The 19,813-nt window shown below is 39.8% G+C and overlaps 1 protein-coding gene across 1 annotated transcript in view; it reads right to left on the bottom strand.

Moving 5' to 3' along the window:
• Positions 1–19,813, bottom strand: part of fidipidine (coiled-coil domain-containing protein 93) — a 72,256-nt gene that overhangs the window by 17,593 nt on the left and 34,850 nt on the right. Inside the window, exons 10-11 of the mRNA XM_076212792.1 lie at positions 15,070–15,299; positions 3,550–3,663 (exon numbers count right to left, since the gene is read on the bottom strand). Of these exons, the coding sequence (XP_076068907.1) occupies positions 3,550–3,663; positions 15,070–15,299 (344 nt within the window). The remainder of the gene's footprint in view (positions 1–3,549; positions 3,664–15,069; positions 15,300–19,813) is intronic.

Genomic DNA, 19,813 nt, shown 5'->3' with positions numbered 1-19,813 from the left:
TCAACACTTTCATTTCCAACTAAAGGTGCAGTCCCAAAAGGCTGGCACTCAGTCTCTAGATCAAGCCCAAGATCTCTCTCTATCAACTTTGACTATCTTTCCTCCATATTCTGAACCAAGGTGACAGCTCCCAATATCCTCCTCCCAGCTGGTACATACATACATATATCAAGAGCATTTTCCCCTTTACAAGGAAAGTATCCAAAGTCAAAAAGCATAATTCCACTCCCACCCATTTCATTCCCACATATATGAAGGAGTGATTGTGCCAACAGCACTGTACGGGGCAGAAACATGGAACATAAGAGAGGAAGAGAGAAGGAGTTTGAATGTGTTTAAGATGAAATGTCTGAGAAGTATGATAGGGGATACTAGGCTAGATGGAGTGAGAAATGAGGAGGTGAGGAGGAGAACAGGGGTGGAAAGGGAGATAGGGTTGATGAAAGAGTAATGGGATGGTTTGGACACATGGAAAGAATGAGTGAAGAAAGATTAGTAAAAGAGGTGTGGAAGGCAGAGGTGGAAGGAGTTAATATAAGGGGGCATCCTAGGATGAGATGGATGGATGGGGTTAAAGGGGCATTATGAAAGATAGGAATGTCTGTTGAGGAAGGACAAGAGAGGACAGAAGATATGGGTGAATGGAGAAGGGTTGTGTATGGATGATGCTGTGATGCATGAGGGGGAGTGGGTGGGGGATGGGGGTGAGGGAGTATGTATGAGAAATAAATTGACGCAGCCCAAAGGGATTTCTCCCAGTCTTCTCCTTTTCTGCATGAGGGGACGGAGAGGGGGGGCCACTGAATTAATGAAGCAGCCTTGCTGTGGATGTGCAGTATCTTGCGACACTCCTTCTGACCCAGGGCAGTGGACAGGATGCAGGGATGGCCCATCATCCAGGAGGTGCCAAGATGTGAGGGAGGGAAGAGGGTGGAGGGGAGTGGAGTATGTAGGGAATGGAATGGGCGGGAGTGGTTTCCGTGCCTTTTTCTTTTTTGCTACCTCCTGTGTAAGGGGGAAAAAAGCCTTTGGTATATGTATGTATCCACCACCCCTCCCTCCCTCCATCTTTCTTGGCTCCTCCTGGATGGCTGGCCATCCCTGCATCTCGCCCACTGCCCTGCCTCAGAAACAATGCAGCAAAACACAGTACATCCACAGCAAGGCTGCTTCATTTAATCAATGACCCTCCTCCTCTCCATCCCCTCATGCGGAAACAGAGAAGATGGGGAGAAATTCCTTCGGGCTACGTCAAAATATAATTCACACACAAGCTCTCCCTAACCCCCATCCCCCACCCACTCCCTTCCATGCATCACATCATCATCCATACACAACCATTCTCCACTCACCCCTATCTTCTGTCTTCTTCCTTCCTTCCTCAACAGATATCCCCCTCTCTCTCAATACCCCTTTTACCCTATCCATCATTCCCATCCTCAGTTGCCCTCTAATGTTCACTCTATCATCCTTTGCCTTCCACACTTTTAATAATCTTTCTTCATTCCTTCTTTCCATGTGTCCAAACCATTCCAATACTCTTTTATCAACCTTATCTCCCAACTCCTTTTCCACCTCCACTTTCCTCCTCACCTATTTGTTACTCACTATCCAACCTAATAACCCCTATCATGCTTCTCAGACATTTAATCTCAAAAACATTTAAACTCTTCCACTCTTATGTTCCATGTTTCTGCCCCATACAGTGCTGTTGGTGCAATAACATTTTCATATAATTTCCTCTTAGCATCCATTCCCAAACATCTATTTCTCATTACACTTTTTAATCCCCCCAAGACATTTACTTGCTTCTCTCAATTTACATTCTACCTTCACCTCCAATCCTCCCTTTCCTGCCACATGCGCCCCCAAGTATCTAAAGCTATCCACTTCCTCCAGTCTCTCTCCCTTAATGCTCACTTCCAATTTGCTGCCATTCTCTCCCCTTGTACATCTCATCACCTTACTTTCAGCCACATTTACTTTCAACTTCCTCCTTTTGCACACTTTCCCAAACTCCATCACCAACTCCCTTAATCCCTCCTCTAATCCTGCTACAAGTGCAGTGTCGTCAGCAAACAGCAACTGGTTTCTCCCATTTTTCTCCATTTTCTTTAATGATCTCCAATCCCCAACTTATTACCCTTGCATTTACCTCCCAGATCACCCTATCCATGTACACATTGAACAGCCATGATGACATGTCCCATCACTGACAAAGTCCCAACTTTACTTCAAACCATTTGCTCTCTCCATTTCTAATTCTAGCATAGGCTCTACTACTCTTGTAAAAACTCTTGACTAGTCTTAATAGCTTTCCTCCTACCCCATATATCTGCAAAACCTCCCACTGTGCCTTCCTGTCTACACTGTCATAAGCCTTCTCCAAATCCATAAAGGCCCCCAAAAAAATCCTTAATCTTTGCTAAAGCTTTCTTATATCTGTCTTACAACAAAAAACTAATTCACACAACCCCTACCTTTCCTAAGCCCACACTGCTCCTCACCAATTACTCCCTCTATTCCTCTCCTAATTCTCTCAATCAAAACCCTCCCATAAGCCTTCTCAACTACACTCAACAAACTGATCCCTCTCAAACTACTACACTCACATGCCCCCTTTTCCCTTGTAAAGGAGAACTATACAGGCATTCCTCCAGTCTTCTGGCACTCTACCATCCAAACTGGTAACACAGAAATACACACACACTGGTACAACACAATCAACATTCTAACATTTCTTGCTAGTGATCTACTGGAAGGCTCAAAGACCAGTTTGTTACAATGGGACTATGGGTTCCCAGTCAGTAAAACTCAAAGCAACATTTATCAACTAATAATGCTGTTGTAAGCTGACAATAATTGTTGCCTCAAATTTCACTAACTGGAAACCTCAAATTTCACTAACTGGAAACCAAGAGCACCACACTGGCACTGGTCTTTGGGCCCTCCAACAGATATCTCTGGAAAGGAATATTGGACTATTGTTTGTGCTGTATTAATACTACTATGAGACTATTTCTACATTCCTACAATGACACCAACATCAGCACCCTGAGGCACAAGTGGTTATATGAGGATGTCAGTGTTGGTGTTCTGATTATGTTTATTTGGTAGTTGGAGCTTGAGTGACCCCTGTATTCTGTCAACAGGCTTGATCACATTTTCTGTGGTTATCTACATTTATGGTGAAAGAGAATGAGAGAAAGGAAAATATTACAACTGTAACTTTATATCTTATAATGAGTGTATTGTGATGCATCATCAAATCATTGTACATCAGGCAGCCCCTGCATGCAAATACTAGTGGGAGGGGAGTAGTTGTTCCTTGTATGTTCTTATGTGAAAAGGTGGAGGAAATACAGTTGAAATTGATGGAGAGGAATTGGACCTGGTCTAGATACTGAGTATCGGCTCTTTGAGGTTGTACCTCCAGATGGTGATGAAAATGTGATGGGTTTTGATGAAGGGCAGCAGGGAGGTGAATCTGATGTCTGCCTTGTAGGACCACTATCACCCATCTTTGGTCCCCTACTATAAAATAATTACCTGATCTGAAGTCTCAGCTGTTCAGCTTCATTCCTGCAGGCTGTCTTGAATTCATTCTCCTTCCCCTTTACACCTTCACTCTTCTCTACATACTGGGACAGCTCTTGTAAGAGTCTGTTGAATTATAAGAATTCTTATTACTTTCATTTTACACAGAAGCAGCTAACATAAGTTTTAGCTCTGTTCCTCTCCTAATCCTCTCCATTAAAACCCTCCCATAAGCCTTCTCAACTAAACTCAACAAAATGATCCCTCAGTTATAGATGGATCAGTTTGGCAGATGTAGTTGGGAAGGTTTATGGCAGGGTTTTAATTGAGAGGATTAGGAGAGGAACTGAGGGAGTAGTTGGCAAGGAGCAGTATGGGTCTAAGAAAGGTAGGGGTTACATGGATCATATTTTTGTGGTAAGGCAGATATATGAGAAAGCTTTAGTATAAGGTCAGGATGTTTTTTGAGCCTTTATGGATTTGGAAAAGGCTTATGACAGGATAGACAGGAAGGCACTATGGAAAGTATTGCAAATATTGAGGATTGGGAGAAAGCTGTTAAGGACATCAGTACACTAAAAATTGGATAAAAAAAAATAAAAAAACTTGTGGAAAAATAATTTGAAGTATGCACAAAATACTGGCAAAGTAAGAGTGTCATATGGCATAATTTACTATTTTTAATAAATATTTCAAAAAAGTATCTTGAGCAGGTGATGTCCCTATTTAAAGGGACATGGTGTAAGACTACCTCAAAGATGTTTTTCTTATCTATATAAAATTTTAGAAGTGTACACTGTATGTCTGTCAACATATACTGACACTGAAATGTGAAGGCAAGAACTGTGAAATAACAATTCACTGTGTATTGCCCAAGTGCTGCTGTTGACACTTTTTTCACTTTTTTTCTTTTTAGGATCGATCATTATGTAATTAGGGACTATGTTGAATGTTAGGAAGTGGCTTATACCTGGTGAAACAAAACCACAACATGAATTACTGTTTCTGTAATGTCCCAGGGGTAATGCCCCAATAAAAGCCAATAAAAATTTTGGGATAAAGGAATGTAAATGTGAAAAATATCACATCATTTCATTTATGATATCTAACTTATCAGTATCTATGCATTTTTCATTTATATTGCTAACAGATTTTTTATACCGAGGGAGAAAATTTTTGTTTTATCTTTGCAACTCAATATCTTCAAGATGAGATGTATGGTTGGGGTAAATGGGGTATTGAGAAAGAGGGGGATGTCTGCTTTTTAGGCATTCATGTGATTAACGAATTTCATTCAATTTTTGAGTTTCTGTATTTTTTTGGGCAAAAATTTTCAAAAATTTTGGTTGGTTTTTAATTTGTTCGAGGTAAGAAACGCTTGATTATTGAGGTACCACTATATATATATATATATATATATATATATAATATATATATATATATATATATATATATATATATATATATATATATATATATATATATATATTATATAACACAAGAATAATCATGAAGAATGAATAAATGGTTGCCATTCTATTTTTTAAGGTGAATATTTTCAAAAATCTTGGCTGGTTTTTATTCAAGGTAAGAAACACTAAATTTTTTAGGTACCACTATATACACACATGTATATATATATATATATATATATATATATATATATATATATATATATATATATATATATATATATATATATCGTATTTTTCAGACCATAAGTCGCGGGCAAAATCCTTAAAATCGGCCAAAATCAGGTGGTGCGCCTTATGTGTGGCTTCAGTGCAGAAAAATGCCTCGGACAGTGACGAATTATTTTGACACATTTTGTAGCTAGCCTGCCGACGGCGACAGTGCATAGGCCTAGCAAAAGTTACAACCAAGTTATAACCAAGATGCATGTATCTTGACAAGAAAATTGCGAAAACTTCGACAGTTTTTGAGTCCATGCCACCGCATTCATACACGCTATCATGGCTATGACATGACAGCGTCCACAACACAGACAGCCATTTTGCATTGGTCTAGTCTCGCTCCACTCTGACTGTTATCATTTGGGTATCGTTTTTAGTTTCGACCATGGGCGCAATATAGCAATAGAAAATTAATTATCAATTTCGTAAATTAAAATGTATCAACGTAATATGCAATTTTGTGGGCGGAAATGAAAATAAAAAATACCTTGCTACAAGCAAATATGCTAATGAACGAAGTCGGTAGCATAGGATCGGGACGCCATCTTGTCGTCTGTCAATTGACGGCCTCGGTACTTCCGACAGTACCTCGCCAGGTACATTTTCTTGAAGGAATGTTATGGAGCGGAGATACATGCATTCCTTCAAGCTGCAAGAACTTTGTATACCCCACAAGCTGAGAGAGTGGTTGAAAAACCTGACAATGTCTCTCACGATGACGACAACGAGGACGAGCTGGATGACATTTAATTTGCAGGTAATGATTTATTAGACACAGGTTAGGTTAGGTTAGACGAATTTATCATCCTTTCATTTCTTATATATGTATATAAATATATATATATATATATATAAATATATATAATATTATATATATATATGTATATATATATATATATATATATATATATATATGTATATATATATCTGTATATATATATATATATATATATATATTTATATATATATATATATATATATATACTGTATATATATATCTGTATATATATATATTTATATATATCTGTATATATATATACATATATATATATATATATATACATTTATACATATATCTGTATATATATATATCTGTATATATATATATATCTGTATATATCTATATATCTGTATATATATATATATATATATCTATATATATATATATATATATATCTGTATATATATATATATATATATATATATATATATATATATATATATATATATATATAATCTGTATATATATATATATATATATATCTTTATATATAATCTGTATATATATATATATATATTATATATATATCTGTATATATATATATATATATGTTATATATATATATATATATATATATGTATATATATATATATATATATATATGTATATATATATATATTTATATATATAAATATATATATATATATATATCTGTATATAAATATATATATATATATATATATATATCTGTATATATATCTATATATCTGTATATATATATATATATATATATATATATATATATATATATATATATATATATATATATATATATATACACAACACGAGAAAAATCACAAAGAATGAATAAATGGTTGCCATTACTAACACCACCTTGTGGTGGGGGACAAGAATACTGCCACCAAATCTTCCCACTTGAGTTGTATGAGGCTACAGAAAATAGGACGAGGATAGTACTAGGCATCCTTTTCCCTGTAGCCCTAAAGGGGACATTTAAAAAAAAAAAAAAAATTGAAGGCATAAGAGGGTCTAGGAGTTTTCCAACCAATCCTACGGTTTTGGTCTTTTAATGTGCAATATGGTACAGATGAAAGTAAAAGGGAAGGTGGTAGTCAGTATGTGAGAAGATAGACGGGTGTGTTGGCACTGAGTGAAACTAAGTTGAAAGAGAGGGGCAAATGTGAGTTTGGGAGTGTAGTTGGAAGGTTCTCAGGAGTGAAGAGAGGACAAGGGAGAGAAGGGGTGGCTATACTAGTAAGTGAAGAGATAGGTAAGCGTGTAGTGAAGCGGAAGGTTTCTTCAAGGTTAATGTGGGTGAAGGTGAAACCAGGAAGGGAGATGTGGATTTTTGTAAGTGCATATGGACCTGGTAGTGAGAAGAGTGTAGAGGAAAGGGAGGCTTTTTGGATGGATTTAAATAAGTGCATAGAGGAATAAGGAGAAATGTCAATGTAGTGATATTGGGAGACCTTAATACTAGGGTAGGAAATAAACCAATAGACGGCGTGGTTGAGAAGTGTGGAGTTATGTGAAAAAATCACAGCATAGAGTTGATGGTGGAGATATGTCAAGAAAGAGAGTTGATGATAGCAAATACAGTGTTTACGAAGAAAGTCAAGCATAAGTACACATAAGAGAGGGTGGTGGATGGAAGGGTGGTAGAATTAGCATAAATGGACTATATAGTGGTAACCAGGGGTATAGTGGGATGAGTTAAGGATGTAAATGTTCTAGGGGGAGAGAGTGGGGGAATATCAGATCATTTTTTGGTGGAAGGTAAGTTGAGAGTGGAGGATACATGGAGAAAGAGGAAAAGGACAGAAGGTAGGGAGGTGCTTAAAGTGAACTGCTTAAATGAGAAAGAAAAGGAGAAGGAGTACAAGAAGAAGCTAAGAGAGGAGTGGGAGGGAGTGAAGGATAGAGTAGAACTAGGGGTGGAGGAGGAATGGGGATGGTTCAAGTAAGGAGTCACAAGGTGTGCAAAGATGGTGTGTAGAACAAGGAGGACAGGGGGAAATAGAAGGAAGGGTAGTGAGTGGTGGGATGGGGAAGCAAAGAAGGTTGTAGAAAAGTAAGCTTTCACCGATTGGTTACAAAATAAGACAAGAGAATCATATGAGAGGTACAAAGAAAAGAGAAGTAAAGCATATGATAAAGGAGGCAAAGAGGAGAGCAGATGTGAAATGGGTTAAGAGTATGACAGAAAATTTTGAAAGTAATAAAAAGATGTTCTGTAAGGAAATTAAGGGAGGAAGAGGAGGTGATACAAGTAGAGAAGAAAAGGTAAAAGGTGCAGATAGAGAGACAATAATGGAAGAGAAGGTAGTAAGAGGAAGATGGGCAGAGTATTTTAGGGAGTTGTTAAATGTGGAGGATAGGGAGGGAAAGGTAGTTGTAGTGGGAAGCGCTAAGAAAATGACTGTGATGAGTAAGGAAAATGGGGGAGAAATAAGGAAAGATAAAGTGAAGGCAGTTGTTAAGATGATGAGAGCAGGTAAGACACCTGGGTTGGACAGATGTCATGCAGAATGTATGAAAAAGGGAGATACAGTGATGGACTGGCTTGTGAGGTTATTTAATGTTTGTCTAAGAGAGGGTAGAGTGCTGGAGGACTGGAAGAGTGCCTGTGTAGTTCCACTTTACAAGGGAAAAGGGGACAAGTGTGAGTGTAGTAGTTTCAGAGGAATCAGTTTATTAAGTGTAGTTGGGAAGGCTTATGGGAGGGTCTTGATTGAGAGGATTAGGAGTGGAACAGAGGGAGTAATTGGTGAGGAACAGTGTGGGTTTAGGACAGGTAGGGGTTGTGTGGATCATTTTTTTGTGGTAAGACGATATGTGAGAAAGCTTTAGGAAAAGGTAACAATAACAATGTTTTTTTTTTGTTTTTTTTATTTGGAAAAGGCTTATAACAGGGTAGACAGGAAGGCACTGCGAGAGGTATTGTAGGTATATGGGATAAGAGGAAAGCTTTTAAGAGCAGTCAAGAGTTCTTATGAGAGTAGTAGAGCTTGCATTATGATTAGAAATGGGGAGAGTGAGTGGTTTGAGGTAAAGGTGGGACTTTGTCAGGCATGTGTATGTTGCCTTGGCTGTTCAACTTATACATGAATGGGGTGGTGCGAGAGGTAAATGCAAGGGTAGTGGGTTGGGGACTGAGATGGTTAAAGAAAATGGAGAAAAGTGGGAGGTAAGCCAATTGTTGTTTGCTGATGACACTGCACTTGTAACAGGATCAGAGGAGGGATTGAGGAAGTTAGTGACAGAGTTTGGGAAGGTGTGTGAAAGAAGGAAATTGATGACACAATGTGGGTAAAATAAGGTGATGAGATGTACAAGGGGAGAAAGGGGCAGCAGACTGAAGTAAGTATTAAGGGAGAGAGACTAGAGGAAGTGGATATTTTTAGAAACTTGGGTGCAAATGTAGCAGGAAAGGGAGGAGTGCAGGTGGAGGTAGAATGTAGATTGGGAGAAGCGAGTAAATGTCTTGGGGAATTAAAAAGTGTAATGAGTAATAGACATTTGGGAATGGATGCTACAAGGAGATTGTATGGGGCAGAAACATGGAACATAAGAGAGGTAGAGAGGAGTTTGAATGTGTTTGAGATGAGGTGTCTGAGAAGTATGATAGGGGTTACTAGGCTGGATAGAATGAGAAACGAGGTGAGGAGAACATGGTTGGAAAGGGAGTTGGGAGATACGGTCAATGAAAGAGTATTGGGATGGTTTGGACACATGGAAAGAATGAGTGAAGAAAGATTAGTAAAAGAGGTGTGAAAGGCAGAGGTGGAAGGAGTTAACATTAGGGGGTGACCTAGGATGAGATGGATGGATGGGGTAAAAAGGGCATGTCTGTTGAGGTAGGACAGGAGAGGATAGAAGATAGGGGTGAATGGAGAATGGCTGTATTTGGATGATGCTGTGATGCATGAGGGGGAGGGAGTGGGTGGGGGATGGGGGGTGAGGGAGTATGTGTAAAAAATAAAATGGCGCAGCCTGAAGGGATTTCTTCCCATCTTCTCCTTTTCTGCATGATGGGACAGAGAACGGGAGTCGCCAGTTTAATGAAGCAGCCTTGCTGTGGATGTGCTGTGTTTTGCTACATTGCTTCTGACCCAGGGCAATGGGCGAGATGAAGGGATGACCCATCATCCAAGATGTGTTAAGATAAGAGAGAGGGAAGGGGGTGGACAGGAGTGGAGTATGTTGGTGATGGAATGCGTGGGAGTGATTTTAATGCCTTTGTTTTTTGGCTACCTCCCTTGTAAGTGGGAAAAAGCCTTTTGTATATGTATGTATTAGTTTTGAAACTATTTATTATATCTAATTTTTTTTCTTGTATTACCATATCTTTCTTTACAAAATGCTGACAGTCAATTTTCACCACAGTGAACTGATAGCGGTGAATTTTCCCGAGGTGAATTAATGGTGGTGAACTTATCTGTAATCTAGAGCCATTGCTGAATTTCCCACCCCAAAGAATGAGGACCAACTCCATTCTTTTGTTGGCACAGCAGCATATTATACATTTCATAAGAAATTTTGCTGAAATGGCTGCCCCACTTACCAAATTCACATGTAAGAATGTACCTTTCAAATGGGACTCTGAAGAATATGAATGTTTCCAGAGAATAAAGACTATGCAGGGCCCCTCCTGATTCCAAAGGAATTCTTTCTGTTCATGGATGCATCCTCCCTTGGAATAGGAGCAGTCCTACAACAGATTCAAATGGGAAACATATAGTGATTGCATATGCAAGCCACATATTGAACCCTGCAAAGTGTAATTACTCCACCACCCACTTGGAAGTTCTAGCTGTAGTCTAGGCTCTGAAACATTTCTGAGAACTCCTTGGACACAAGGTCACAGTCATCACAGACCATCAACCACTGACAAAGTTTTTTAAAGGAAAAACTTTTCAAGGTAAGATAGCAAGGTGGCACACAACCATCTTAGAGTTCAACCCAAAGATTGCCTAGATAAAAGATAAAGCCAATGTTGTGGCATGTGCACTTAGCAGAAACCCTCTGATTGCAACAGTACCAACAACCCACTGTATTTCCCCTCAGAAACTTCGAAAGGAACAGAGAGATTACCTGAGTTGGTCACAGGTAATTCTTCACCTAGAAACAGGAACCACACTTCAAGGAAAACTCCTTATTCCCCATCAGGAATTACACCAGAAAGATGGAATTCTTAGGAGAGGCACAACTGCTACATTCCAAACAGTGATCCTGAACTCCCTGATTCCTAGATTCCTATGGTCCATGATAGTTGCATTGGAGGACATCCCAATAGAGACAAATATTTGGCAAACACAAGACATGTGTATTTCTGGCCTAAGATGTGCACCGGCATCACTCATCACATAGAACATTGCACTACATGTAGCCAACTTCATGGAGCTGACCCCAGACCACTTCAGATTTGTGAGGTACCCATCCCCTCAGAACCTTGGGACACTATGGATATCAATCTGTTGAAGTTATCCCAGTGCCATCAAGGTTTCCACTAACTGAAGTACACGATAATGGTACCCCTACCAGATAAATTGGCAGAAACAGTGGTCCATGCCTTAGAATATCTTCTGCAGATACAACATACCTCATCAGATACTCTCAGACAATGACAGAATTTTTTAAATGAGGTCCTTCCTAGACCCTCTTATACCTTTACTTTTTTTTAGGAATGTCCCCTTTGGGGCTACAGGGAGAAGGAAGCCTAGTCCTATCCCCATCCCATTTTTTGTTGCCTCATATGACTCAAGTGGACTTTGTGGCAGCATTCTTTTCCACCACCAACACACATATGAACAAACATACATGCACACCCTAGGCAACCATCACATGCTCAGCGCATGATAATGACTAAGTAGCCAGAAACTTATCTCCAACACACACATATACCACATCCCCAAATAAGTCTGAACACAAATTAAATCACGAGAAACAACCTCAATAGAACCAAACATTTTATAATATAACCTATGTTTAACCTTTCCATTTGTATAACAATAAGACTAATACAGGTAGTTGCTGTCTTACGACGGGGTTAGGTTCTGAGTGACCAGTCCTAAGTCAATTCGGTCATAAGTCGGTCTTTGTTCTAAATCTATGGGTAAAAATGTTAGGATTATCCATCATACCCCAGAGAAGAACCCCTTGTCATAATTCAAGGCATTCATATCCCAGCTGCTGGGATATGTGGAGTACAACTACTTGGCTTATTTCTTTTTAAGGATCTAAATGACCTCATCTCTAGTTCTGACTTCCGTTGGGGCATGTTAGGCAGTTATCCTTTACTCAATGCACTGCAGTTCATGGCAGCTCACTTTCAGCCAATCAACACCCACAACATGAGCTTGGCTGGGACGAGCTAGGCTGCGTACCCGAAAGTAGCAACTATGAGTTACAGGTCAGAGCAACAATGACAGCTGCCAACCAGTGTGCATGATATGAGCTGGCTTGGCTGTCTTGAGCCATCTCGCTGGTAAGGCCTGATGAAACCTGTCAAAAGCACCGATCGCCTTGGAACCCAATGAACATCATCACTTCTAGTAGCCGTGTCTCTCGCCACCCACGAAGCTGCAGTCATTATCTTAGAACCTCTCCCAGCTGCCCAGTCCATGGGCAGTGACCTCAACATTTGTCTCTCTTTTTGTACCCAGAGCCAGAACTCACACCCCACTCGGCACCAAACACCTGGTGAATTGCTACAGTCAAGTCGCAGTCCCGTGGGCTGCGCCTTGATAAAGTGAAACCCTACTCTTCTCTGTAATCAAAACACATGGTCTTCCAGTGTTTACCCTCTGGACAGCCCATACCTGGCATCCACTGATCCTGACAAAGACTGATTTGGTGCGCCACGTGAGTGCGGGTTCATAATAATGGGCGGGAAACATTTGTTTTTATGCCAATCTTCTTCTTTTCCTGTTGACGTTTCCCATTTTCATATGGGGTTGCCGTTCCTCACTAGCTGTTTCCACTTATTTCGGTCCATCACCTGCTCCTCCTCCAGCTGTTTCTCCTTAACCACTTCACTACGGGACTTAAATCTCGCGGGCAGCAGCCAATGCCAGCAGTACGACGTGTCGTAATAATACTCGCATCATAAAATATAGTCACGGCTTATATCGATCCTTCTCTCTTTCACCCGTGAATTTTGAAAACCACAGAGAATGGGATTAAGAGCAGATTAGGGAGAATGTAAAAACACAGGGGCGACTACAATAAATATAATCAAGACGCCGATATGGCAGCGTCGCGAATCCACTTGCTCCTCATGACGCCTATGTGTGCGGCACCGTATGGAAGGGGTTAAGGTCCTTTCTCAGTATGTCCTACCAGTGCAGGTTGGGTCTCCCTCACCTGCATTTCCCCAGTACTTCCATCTCCATCCATCACTCTCCTTCCCATGTAGTCTTCATTTCTTCTCTTCACATGGCCGAACCAATGTAATCTCCTTTCCTGTGCTTTCACTGAAGCCTCCACTACTTTCACAATACTGCTGATCCTATCATTCTTTATCCTATCCAACCTTGACTCCCCACACATCCACCTCAACATCCTCATTTCTGCAATGTCCAGCTTCCTTTCTTGTACCTTTTTCAGTGCCCATGTCTCCACTCCATACAACAACGCTGGTCTTACTACTGTCTTGTACATGGGATGGCTAGAAATAGCTGCCCCATGCCGGCCCCAAGCCCGGATAAATGGGGAGGGTTGGCATCAGGAGGGCCATCTGGCCGTAAAAAAAAAAAAAACTGCCAAAACCAATGGATATGTCATGCCAATGGAACTAGTTCATTTTTTAAAGTGCATGATAACAACTAGGACAAATTGGTCGTAAGTCAATGACTATCTGTACATGTTGAGCTACCATGATGACATTACACAACCCTAGTGCAGCCCCACCTTCATTTCAAACTATCCTCAAACTTCCTTTCCTACCCTAATACAAGATCTATTACCTAAGTTAAACCTTCTGACCACCCTGAACAGCCTCCCCCCTATTCCATACATCTACATACATAAACTGGAGGTGATACAGAGGAAAATTATGCTGATTCCTTGTATGAGAAATTGATCTTTGAAGAAAGACTGAACAAAATGAATCTGACCACACTGGAAGAGAGATGTGCATGTGGGAGATTTGATCATGATGTAAATATGAGTGAGGTGCAGGTGTATGGAGCCTTGGAATGGCTTGAGATAAAACTATGTTCAACAAAACTACATACATACATACATATACCAAGGCTTTTTCCCCCTTACAAGGGAGGTAGCCAAAAAGGGAAAGGCATAAAATCATTTCCACCCATTCCATCCCTGAATACATTCCACACCCCTCCACCCCTCCACCCTCCCTCTACAGTTTGGCAAGCGAGAGTAATGCCTGCCGACCAGACGGTCGTAAAGTCAATCAGTTGTAAGTCGCATAGGTTGTAAGTCGATGACTACCTGTATTGTAAAACTGTCAACTCCCCTCACCAAATGCTGACTTCAGCATTTAGGTAGTACATTAACCACGACCAGGCCAGGGAGCACCAGCTAAGAGGTGAACATGGGTCTTGCTTGGACCTACGTAAGTATATTCTTTCCCAATATAAGCCCATATGATTATGTGTGTTTGGAACTTTCCATAAGATAGGAATTGAATACCCACTAAAACCAATTACAATATGATGTAAAGCATGGATGGGTCCTAGGGTTCTTGTGAACTGTACCTCTCATTCTAATGTCTTTTTCTATGGGAAGAATTTTGGTTTCTGAGTGTAGATGCTCTAATGGTTTGGTCTTAATGTTGCCAATTATTCTTTATAATGCTTTATGATGTTTACAGGATGTCTTTGTTTCTGGGTAAAGGTGGGGAATTTCATCTGCCTTGGTTGGCTGTTTGGTTAGTTCAGTTTCTATCCATCATCTTGGTGTTGCTTCTTGAAAGTGTGGATCTCCAACACCAATTTTCATAATTTATGAACAATGTATAAACATCTCACAGTGTTAACATGATCACAAGTTCTTGTTTAAACCTAGGGAAGTTTAAAACTATCATCATACCAAAAGCTTCTCCATACATAAAAACAACGAAAAACTCACTGCTCATTTTCTTTTGTGTCTAGATCAGCCAATTTCTTCATGTTGTCCTGAAGTTTGATTGCTGCTTGACTAATGCTCTCCAACTGTTGTTGTTTTTCTTTTAACTGCTCAACTTTGGTTTCTTTTTCTGCCGTGGCACTAGTAAGTTGCTGCCTGAGGTGTGTAAGCTGTTCTTCTAAAGTTTCCAAGAGTTTTGTCTGAGATGAGGTATTTTCCCCAAGAACTTCATCCTGTCCCATGCGAAAAATATAATTAGAATGGTTGGGTGGGGATGGTGGGATGGTGCTATGTATTGTGTGGTAGTAGTACTTTGAGTCTTATGCTATTGTGTGCTGGTGTTGTGGATTTTGCTTGGTGGATACTATGTTTTGTTTGCCTTGCACAATAAGACATTTGTGTCAGTGGTATACTTCAGTCTCTGCATGTAGGTGACCTATGTATATTGTCTGTGTATAGCCACTGATTGTTCTCAGTGGTTATGTGTGACCTATGGTTTATGATATTATGTATCTGAGCTGGATGCACCTGGGATGAAGCGGAAATGTTATTGGGGGAGAGAATTAGATATAATTTTCAGGAGGGAGAGGAGGGGGGGGTGAGCAAATTCCCTCTCATGCTAGCCACCTCATTTTCTGGGTACTGGCATAAAAAAAAAAAAAAAAAAAAAAAAAATTATTCAACAACTATAATAAGATATAGGAGTTCACCAAACTAACCTTACCAAGTCAGATTAAGTCACAATGGTGAAGAACAGAGGCTATTTACCTCACTGTGGTATAGAGTGTGCATTTTGATTTGGCTGCCTCCCTTATATGGGGAAAAAACCCTTGGTATATTGATAGTATACAGCAAAGCAGATATACTCATTGGGTCTTGTCTCTTATTCTCCAATTATTTAACTATATACGAAGGGCCTCGCTCACCTTATAGGGGAGGTAGCATGCCATTGCACATACCTACTCCTGCCCATACCACTCCCATCTGTGTCTCTCTTATCTTAGCTCCTCACAGATGAAAGGTCATCCCTGTCTCTTGCCCAGTGCTTAGGTTGGAAGCAATGCAGCCAGACACAGCACATCCACAGCTGGGCCACTTCATTTACACAGTGACCCTCCCAAAATCCTTTCAGGCTGTATCAAAATATCTATAAACAATCATTCTCTACTCACATATATCCTTTGCCTTCTCCCTTCCCTGCTCATCAAACATTCCCCTCTTGCTCAAAGCCCCTTTGATCCCATCCATCCATCTCATTTTTGGTTGTCCCCTCAAATTTAATCCACCTTTGCTCTCCACATGCTTTTTGCTAATGTTTCTTCACTCATTCTTTCCATGTGCCTTAACCATCTCAATAACCTTTCATCAGCCCTATCTGCTGGCTCCCTAGGCCTGCTTTCCTCCTTACCTCCTCATTTCTCACTCTATCAAACCTTGTAACCCCCACCATATTTCATCTCAAGCACACTTAAACTTTTCCTTTCTGCCTCTCTTAAATTCTAAGTCTCCATCCCATACAGTGTTGTAGGCACAATCACACCTTCATATAATTTCCTCTTTGCATCCACTCCCAGATACCTATTTCTCATGACACTTTTCTACCCCCAATCAGGTATAACTTACTTCCCTCACTATACAATTTATTTCCACTCCCACTCTGTCATTTCCTGTTAGATGTTATCATAAATACTGATACTTAACTGTCCACTGCCCCCAGCCTCTCTCATCTATGATTTACTTCCAACTCGCTGCCATCCTATCCCCTTGTACATCCTGTCACTTTTAACCCACATTTCTCTTCAATTTCCTACTATCACATACCTTCCCAACTTCCATTACTGCCTTAGGCCCTTCTCTGACCCTGCCACAAGCACAGTGTCATTCATAAACAACAACTGGATGACCTCTCACTTCCTTCACTATCTCTAACCATATCCAAGCCCCTGCCCATCACCCTAGCATTTACCTCCTGTTCCACCCCATCCATGTACATATTGCTCAGCCATGGCAATATGACACAGCCCTGATGCAGCCTCACCTTTACCTCAAACCACTTCTCACTATTCCTAATCCTAACACAAGCTCTACTACTCTCATAAAAACACTCGACTGACCTTAACAAATTCCCCCCAATCCCATATATCTGCAATACCTTTTACAGTGCCTTCCTATCTACTCTGTCATAAGCCTTCCCCAAATCCATAAAAGCTCAAAAAACATCCTTACCTTTTGCCAAAGCCTTCTTACAAATCTGCCTTAGCACAAAAATTTGATCCATGTACCATCTACCTTTACTAAACCCACACTGCTATTCACCAATTTCTCCCTCTGTTCCTCTCCTAATTTTCTCAATTAAAATCCTCCAATATACCTTTCCAACTACTCCACAAACTGATACCTATACAACTACTACATCTGCATTTGTCTCCTTTTTAAGAATACAAAAATAGAACAAAATTTAGTCATCTGCTTGAGTTACTGGGAATTATGGATCTCATGTAAAAGAGACCTCCTGGAGCAACAGATTGACTAATAGGGTGACTGCTCCCCTTATCCTGTCTATCTATATATCAAGGCTTTCTTTCCCCTTATAAGAGAGGTAGCTAAGTCAAAGGCATGCACCCACTCCCACTCCCACCCACCACCCTTGTTTCCCTCCCATCTTAGCTCTTTGTGGATGAAGGGTCATCCCCTTTTCCTGCCCACTGCCTGGGTCAGAGGCAATGCAGCAAGACACTCATCCACTCAAAATATGGCAGATGAGAAAATCTTTTTGGGCCATGACATCCTTCCATCTATTCATAATCTCACTTCATTTACTCCAGTCATTTGCACTCTCTTTTCCCTGCTCAGTTGACATTTCCTGTGAATCCAAAGCCTCTCTTACCTATGTTCCCTCTATGCTCTGCAGATGCACAGTTGCACATGAACATTATGGCACTTATTTTGATTTGGAAAAAAATATATATTTATATATATATATATATATATATATATATATATATATATATATATATATATATATATATATATATATATATATATACACACAGAAAGTTTGTGGTGACTTATGTGCCTCCAAAAACAAGCGCTTGGAAAGAAATTGAACATAAAAAAATGCTAGATGACACAAGAAAATCACTCAATGAGATACTAATGGGTAAGGGTAATCTGGTAGTTATGGGGGACTTCAATTGCAAAGAAATTTGTTGGGACAGCATGACAGTGCAAGGAGGAGATGACTCGTGGGGCAATGTACTGCTAGATATGACCATGGAGTACACAATGACCCAATGGGTCCATGAAAACACAAGGTACAGAAATAATGAAGAACCATCGAAACTAGATCTAATATTTACAACAGAGCCTGAAATAGTGCATAAAGTCCAGTATGAGACACCAATTGGAAAGAGTGACCATGTACTCATCGAAACTATACTAAAGGAAGAAATAGACATAGAGAGGAACGAAAAGCATAGGAAAGGAAGACTGAGGTACAACAAAACAGACTTACAAAACTAAAGACATTCTTCCGGAATGCAAACTGGGAAATATTTTACAGGGAAGAAACAGCAGTGGAAGAGAAATGGAATATATTGAATGGAAAACTACAATGAAGGGGTAAACAGGCATGTACCAAGACAAAAGCGAGAGAGAGAGTACATTAAATGTTGGTTCAACAAAAGATGCAGTGAGGCAAAAGACAGAAGGGACAAAGCTTGGAAAAAGTGGAGGAAAAGACAAAAAACAAAGCAAATGGCAAATTTATGTTAACTATAGAAATGAGTATGTTAATGTGAGAAGAGAGGAGAAAAGGAACCATGAGAAGGATATTATAGACAAATGCAAAGAGCAACCCAAACTATTCTATCGGTATGTGAATGGTAAACTTAAAAACAAACAGGAATTGGTGAAACTATGCCAAGGAAATATAGAATACACAGAAGAATTTAGAGATGGCCGAAGTCATGAACAATCACTTTAAATCTGTTTTCACCAGAGAGAAAATACCGAATTGTGACATAGACAAAAACAAGAAATCTCCCCTAATGAATGGAGTTTACAGCATCACAAAAGCAAATATCAGAACATATATCAACCATGGAAGTAAGAAAATCACATGGCACGGACGTTATTGCAAATAGTATACTAAAGCAGTTCAAAGAAGAACTAACAGACAAAATACACATCTTAAAAAACAGCTCACTCAAAGAAGGAAACATACCCGAGTACTGGAAAATAGCTAACCATTGTACCAATACACAAAGGAGGAAACAAAGAAGAACCCACCAACTATAGGCCAGTATCACTAACAAGCACCATTGCCAAAATTTGTGAGAAAATAATCAAGAATAGATGGGTAAAACATCTGGAAGACAATGACATATTAAACCCAAGACAATTCGGATTCAGACAAGGAAGATCATGCTCCACAAACTTAATATGCTTTTACTCAAGACTATTAGACATAGTGCAAGCAGGAAATGGATGGGCTGATTTGTGCATTCCTAGACTTGCAAAAAGCCTTTGACAAAGTACACACAGAAAAACTACTAAACAAACTGGAACACATAGGAGGAATACAGGGAAACCTACTAAAATGGATAGGAGGACTTTCTGACTGTAGAAAGATGAGAGTAGTGCTCAGAGAAAAATATTCAGACTGGAAAGAGGTGATCAGTGGAGTACCGCAAAGGATCTGTGCTGGCACAAATAATGATTGCTATCAATATGAATGACATGGATG

The sequence above is a fragment of the Oratosquilla oratoria genome, chromosome 30 (assembly GCF_046742065.1).
Source record: "Oratosquilla oratoria isolate Oo_2021 chromosome 30, ASM4674206v1, whole genome shotgun sequence".
Lineage (NCBI taxonomy): Eukaryota > Metazoa > Arthropoda > Malacostraca > Stomatopoda > Squillidae > Oratosquilla > Oratosquilla oratoria.
The sequence above is the reverse complement of the archived record's forward strand: the minus strand, read 5'-3'. Positions and strand labels throughout refer to the sequence as shown.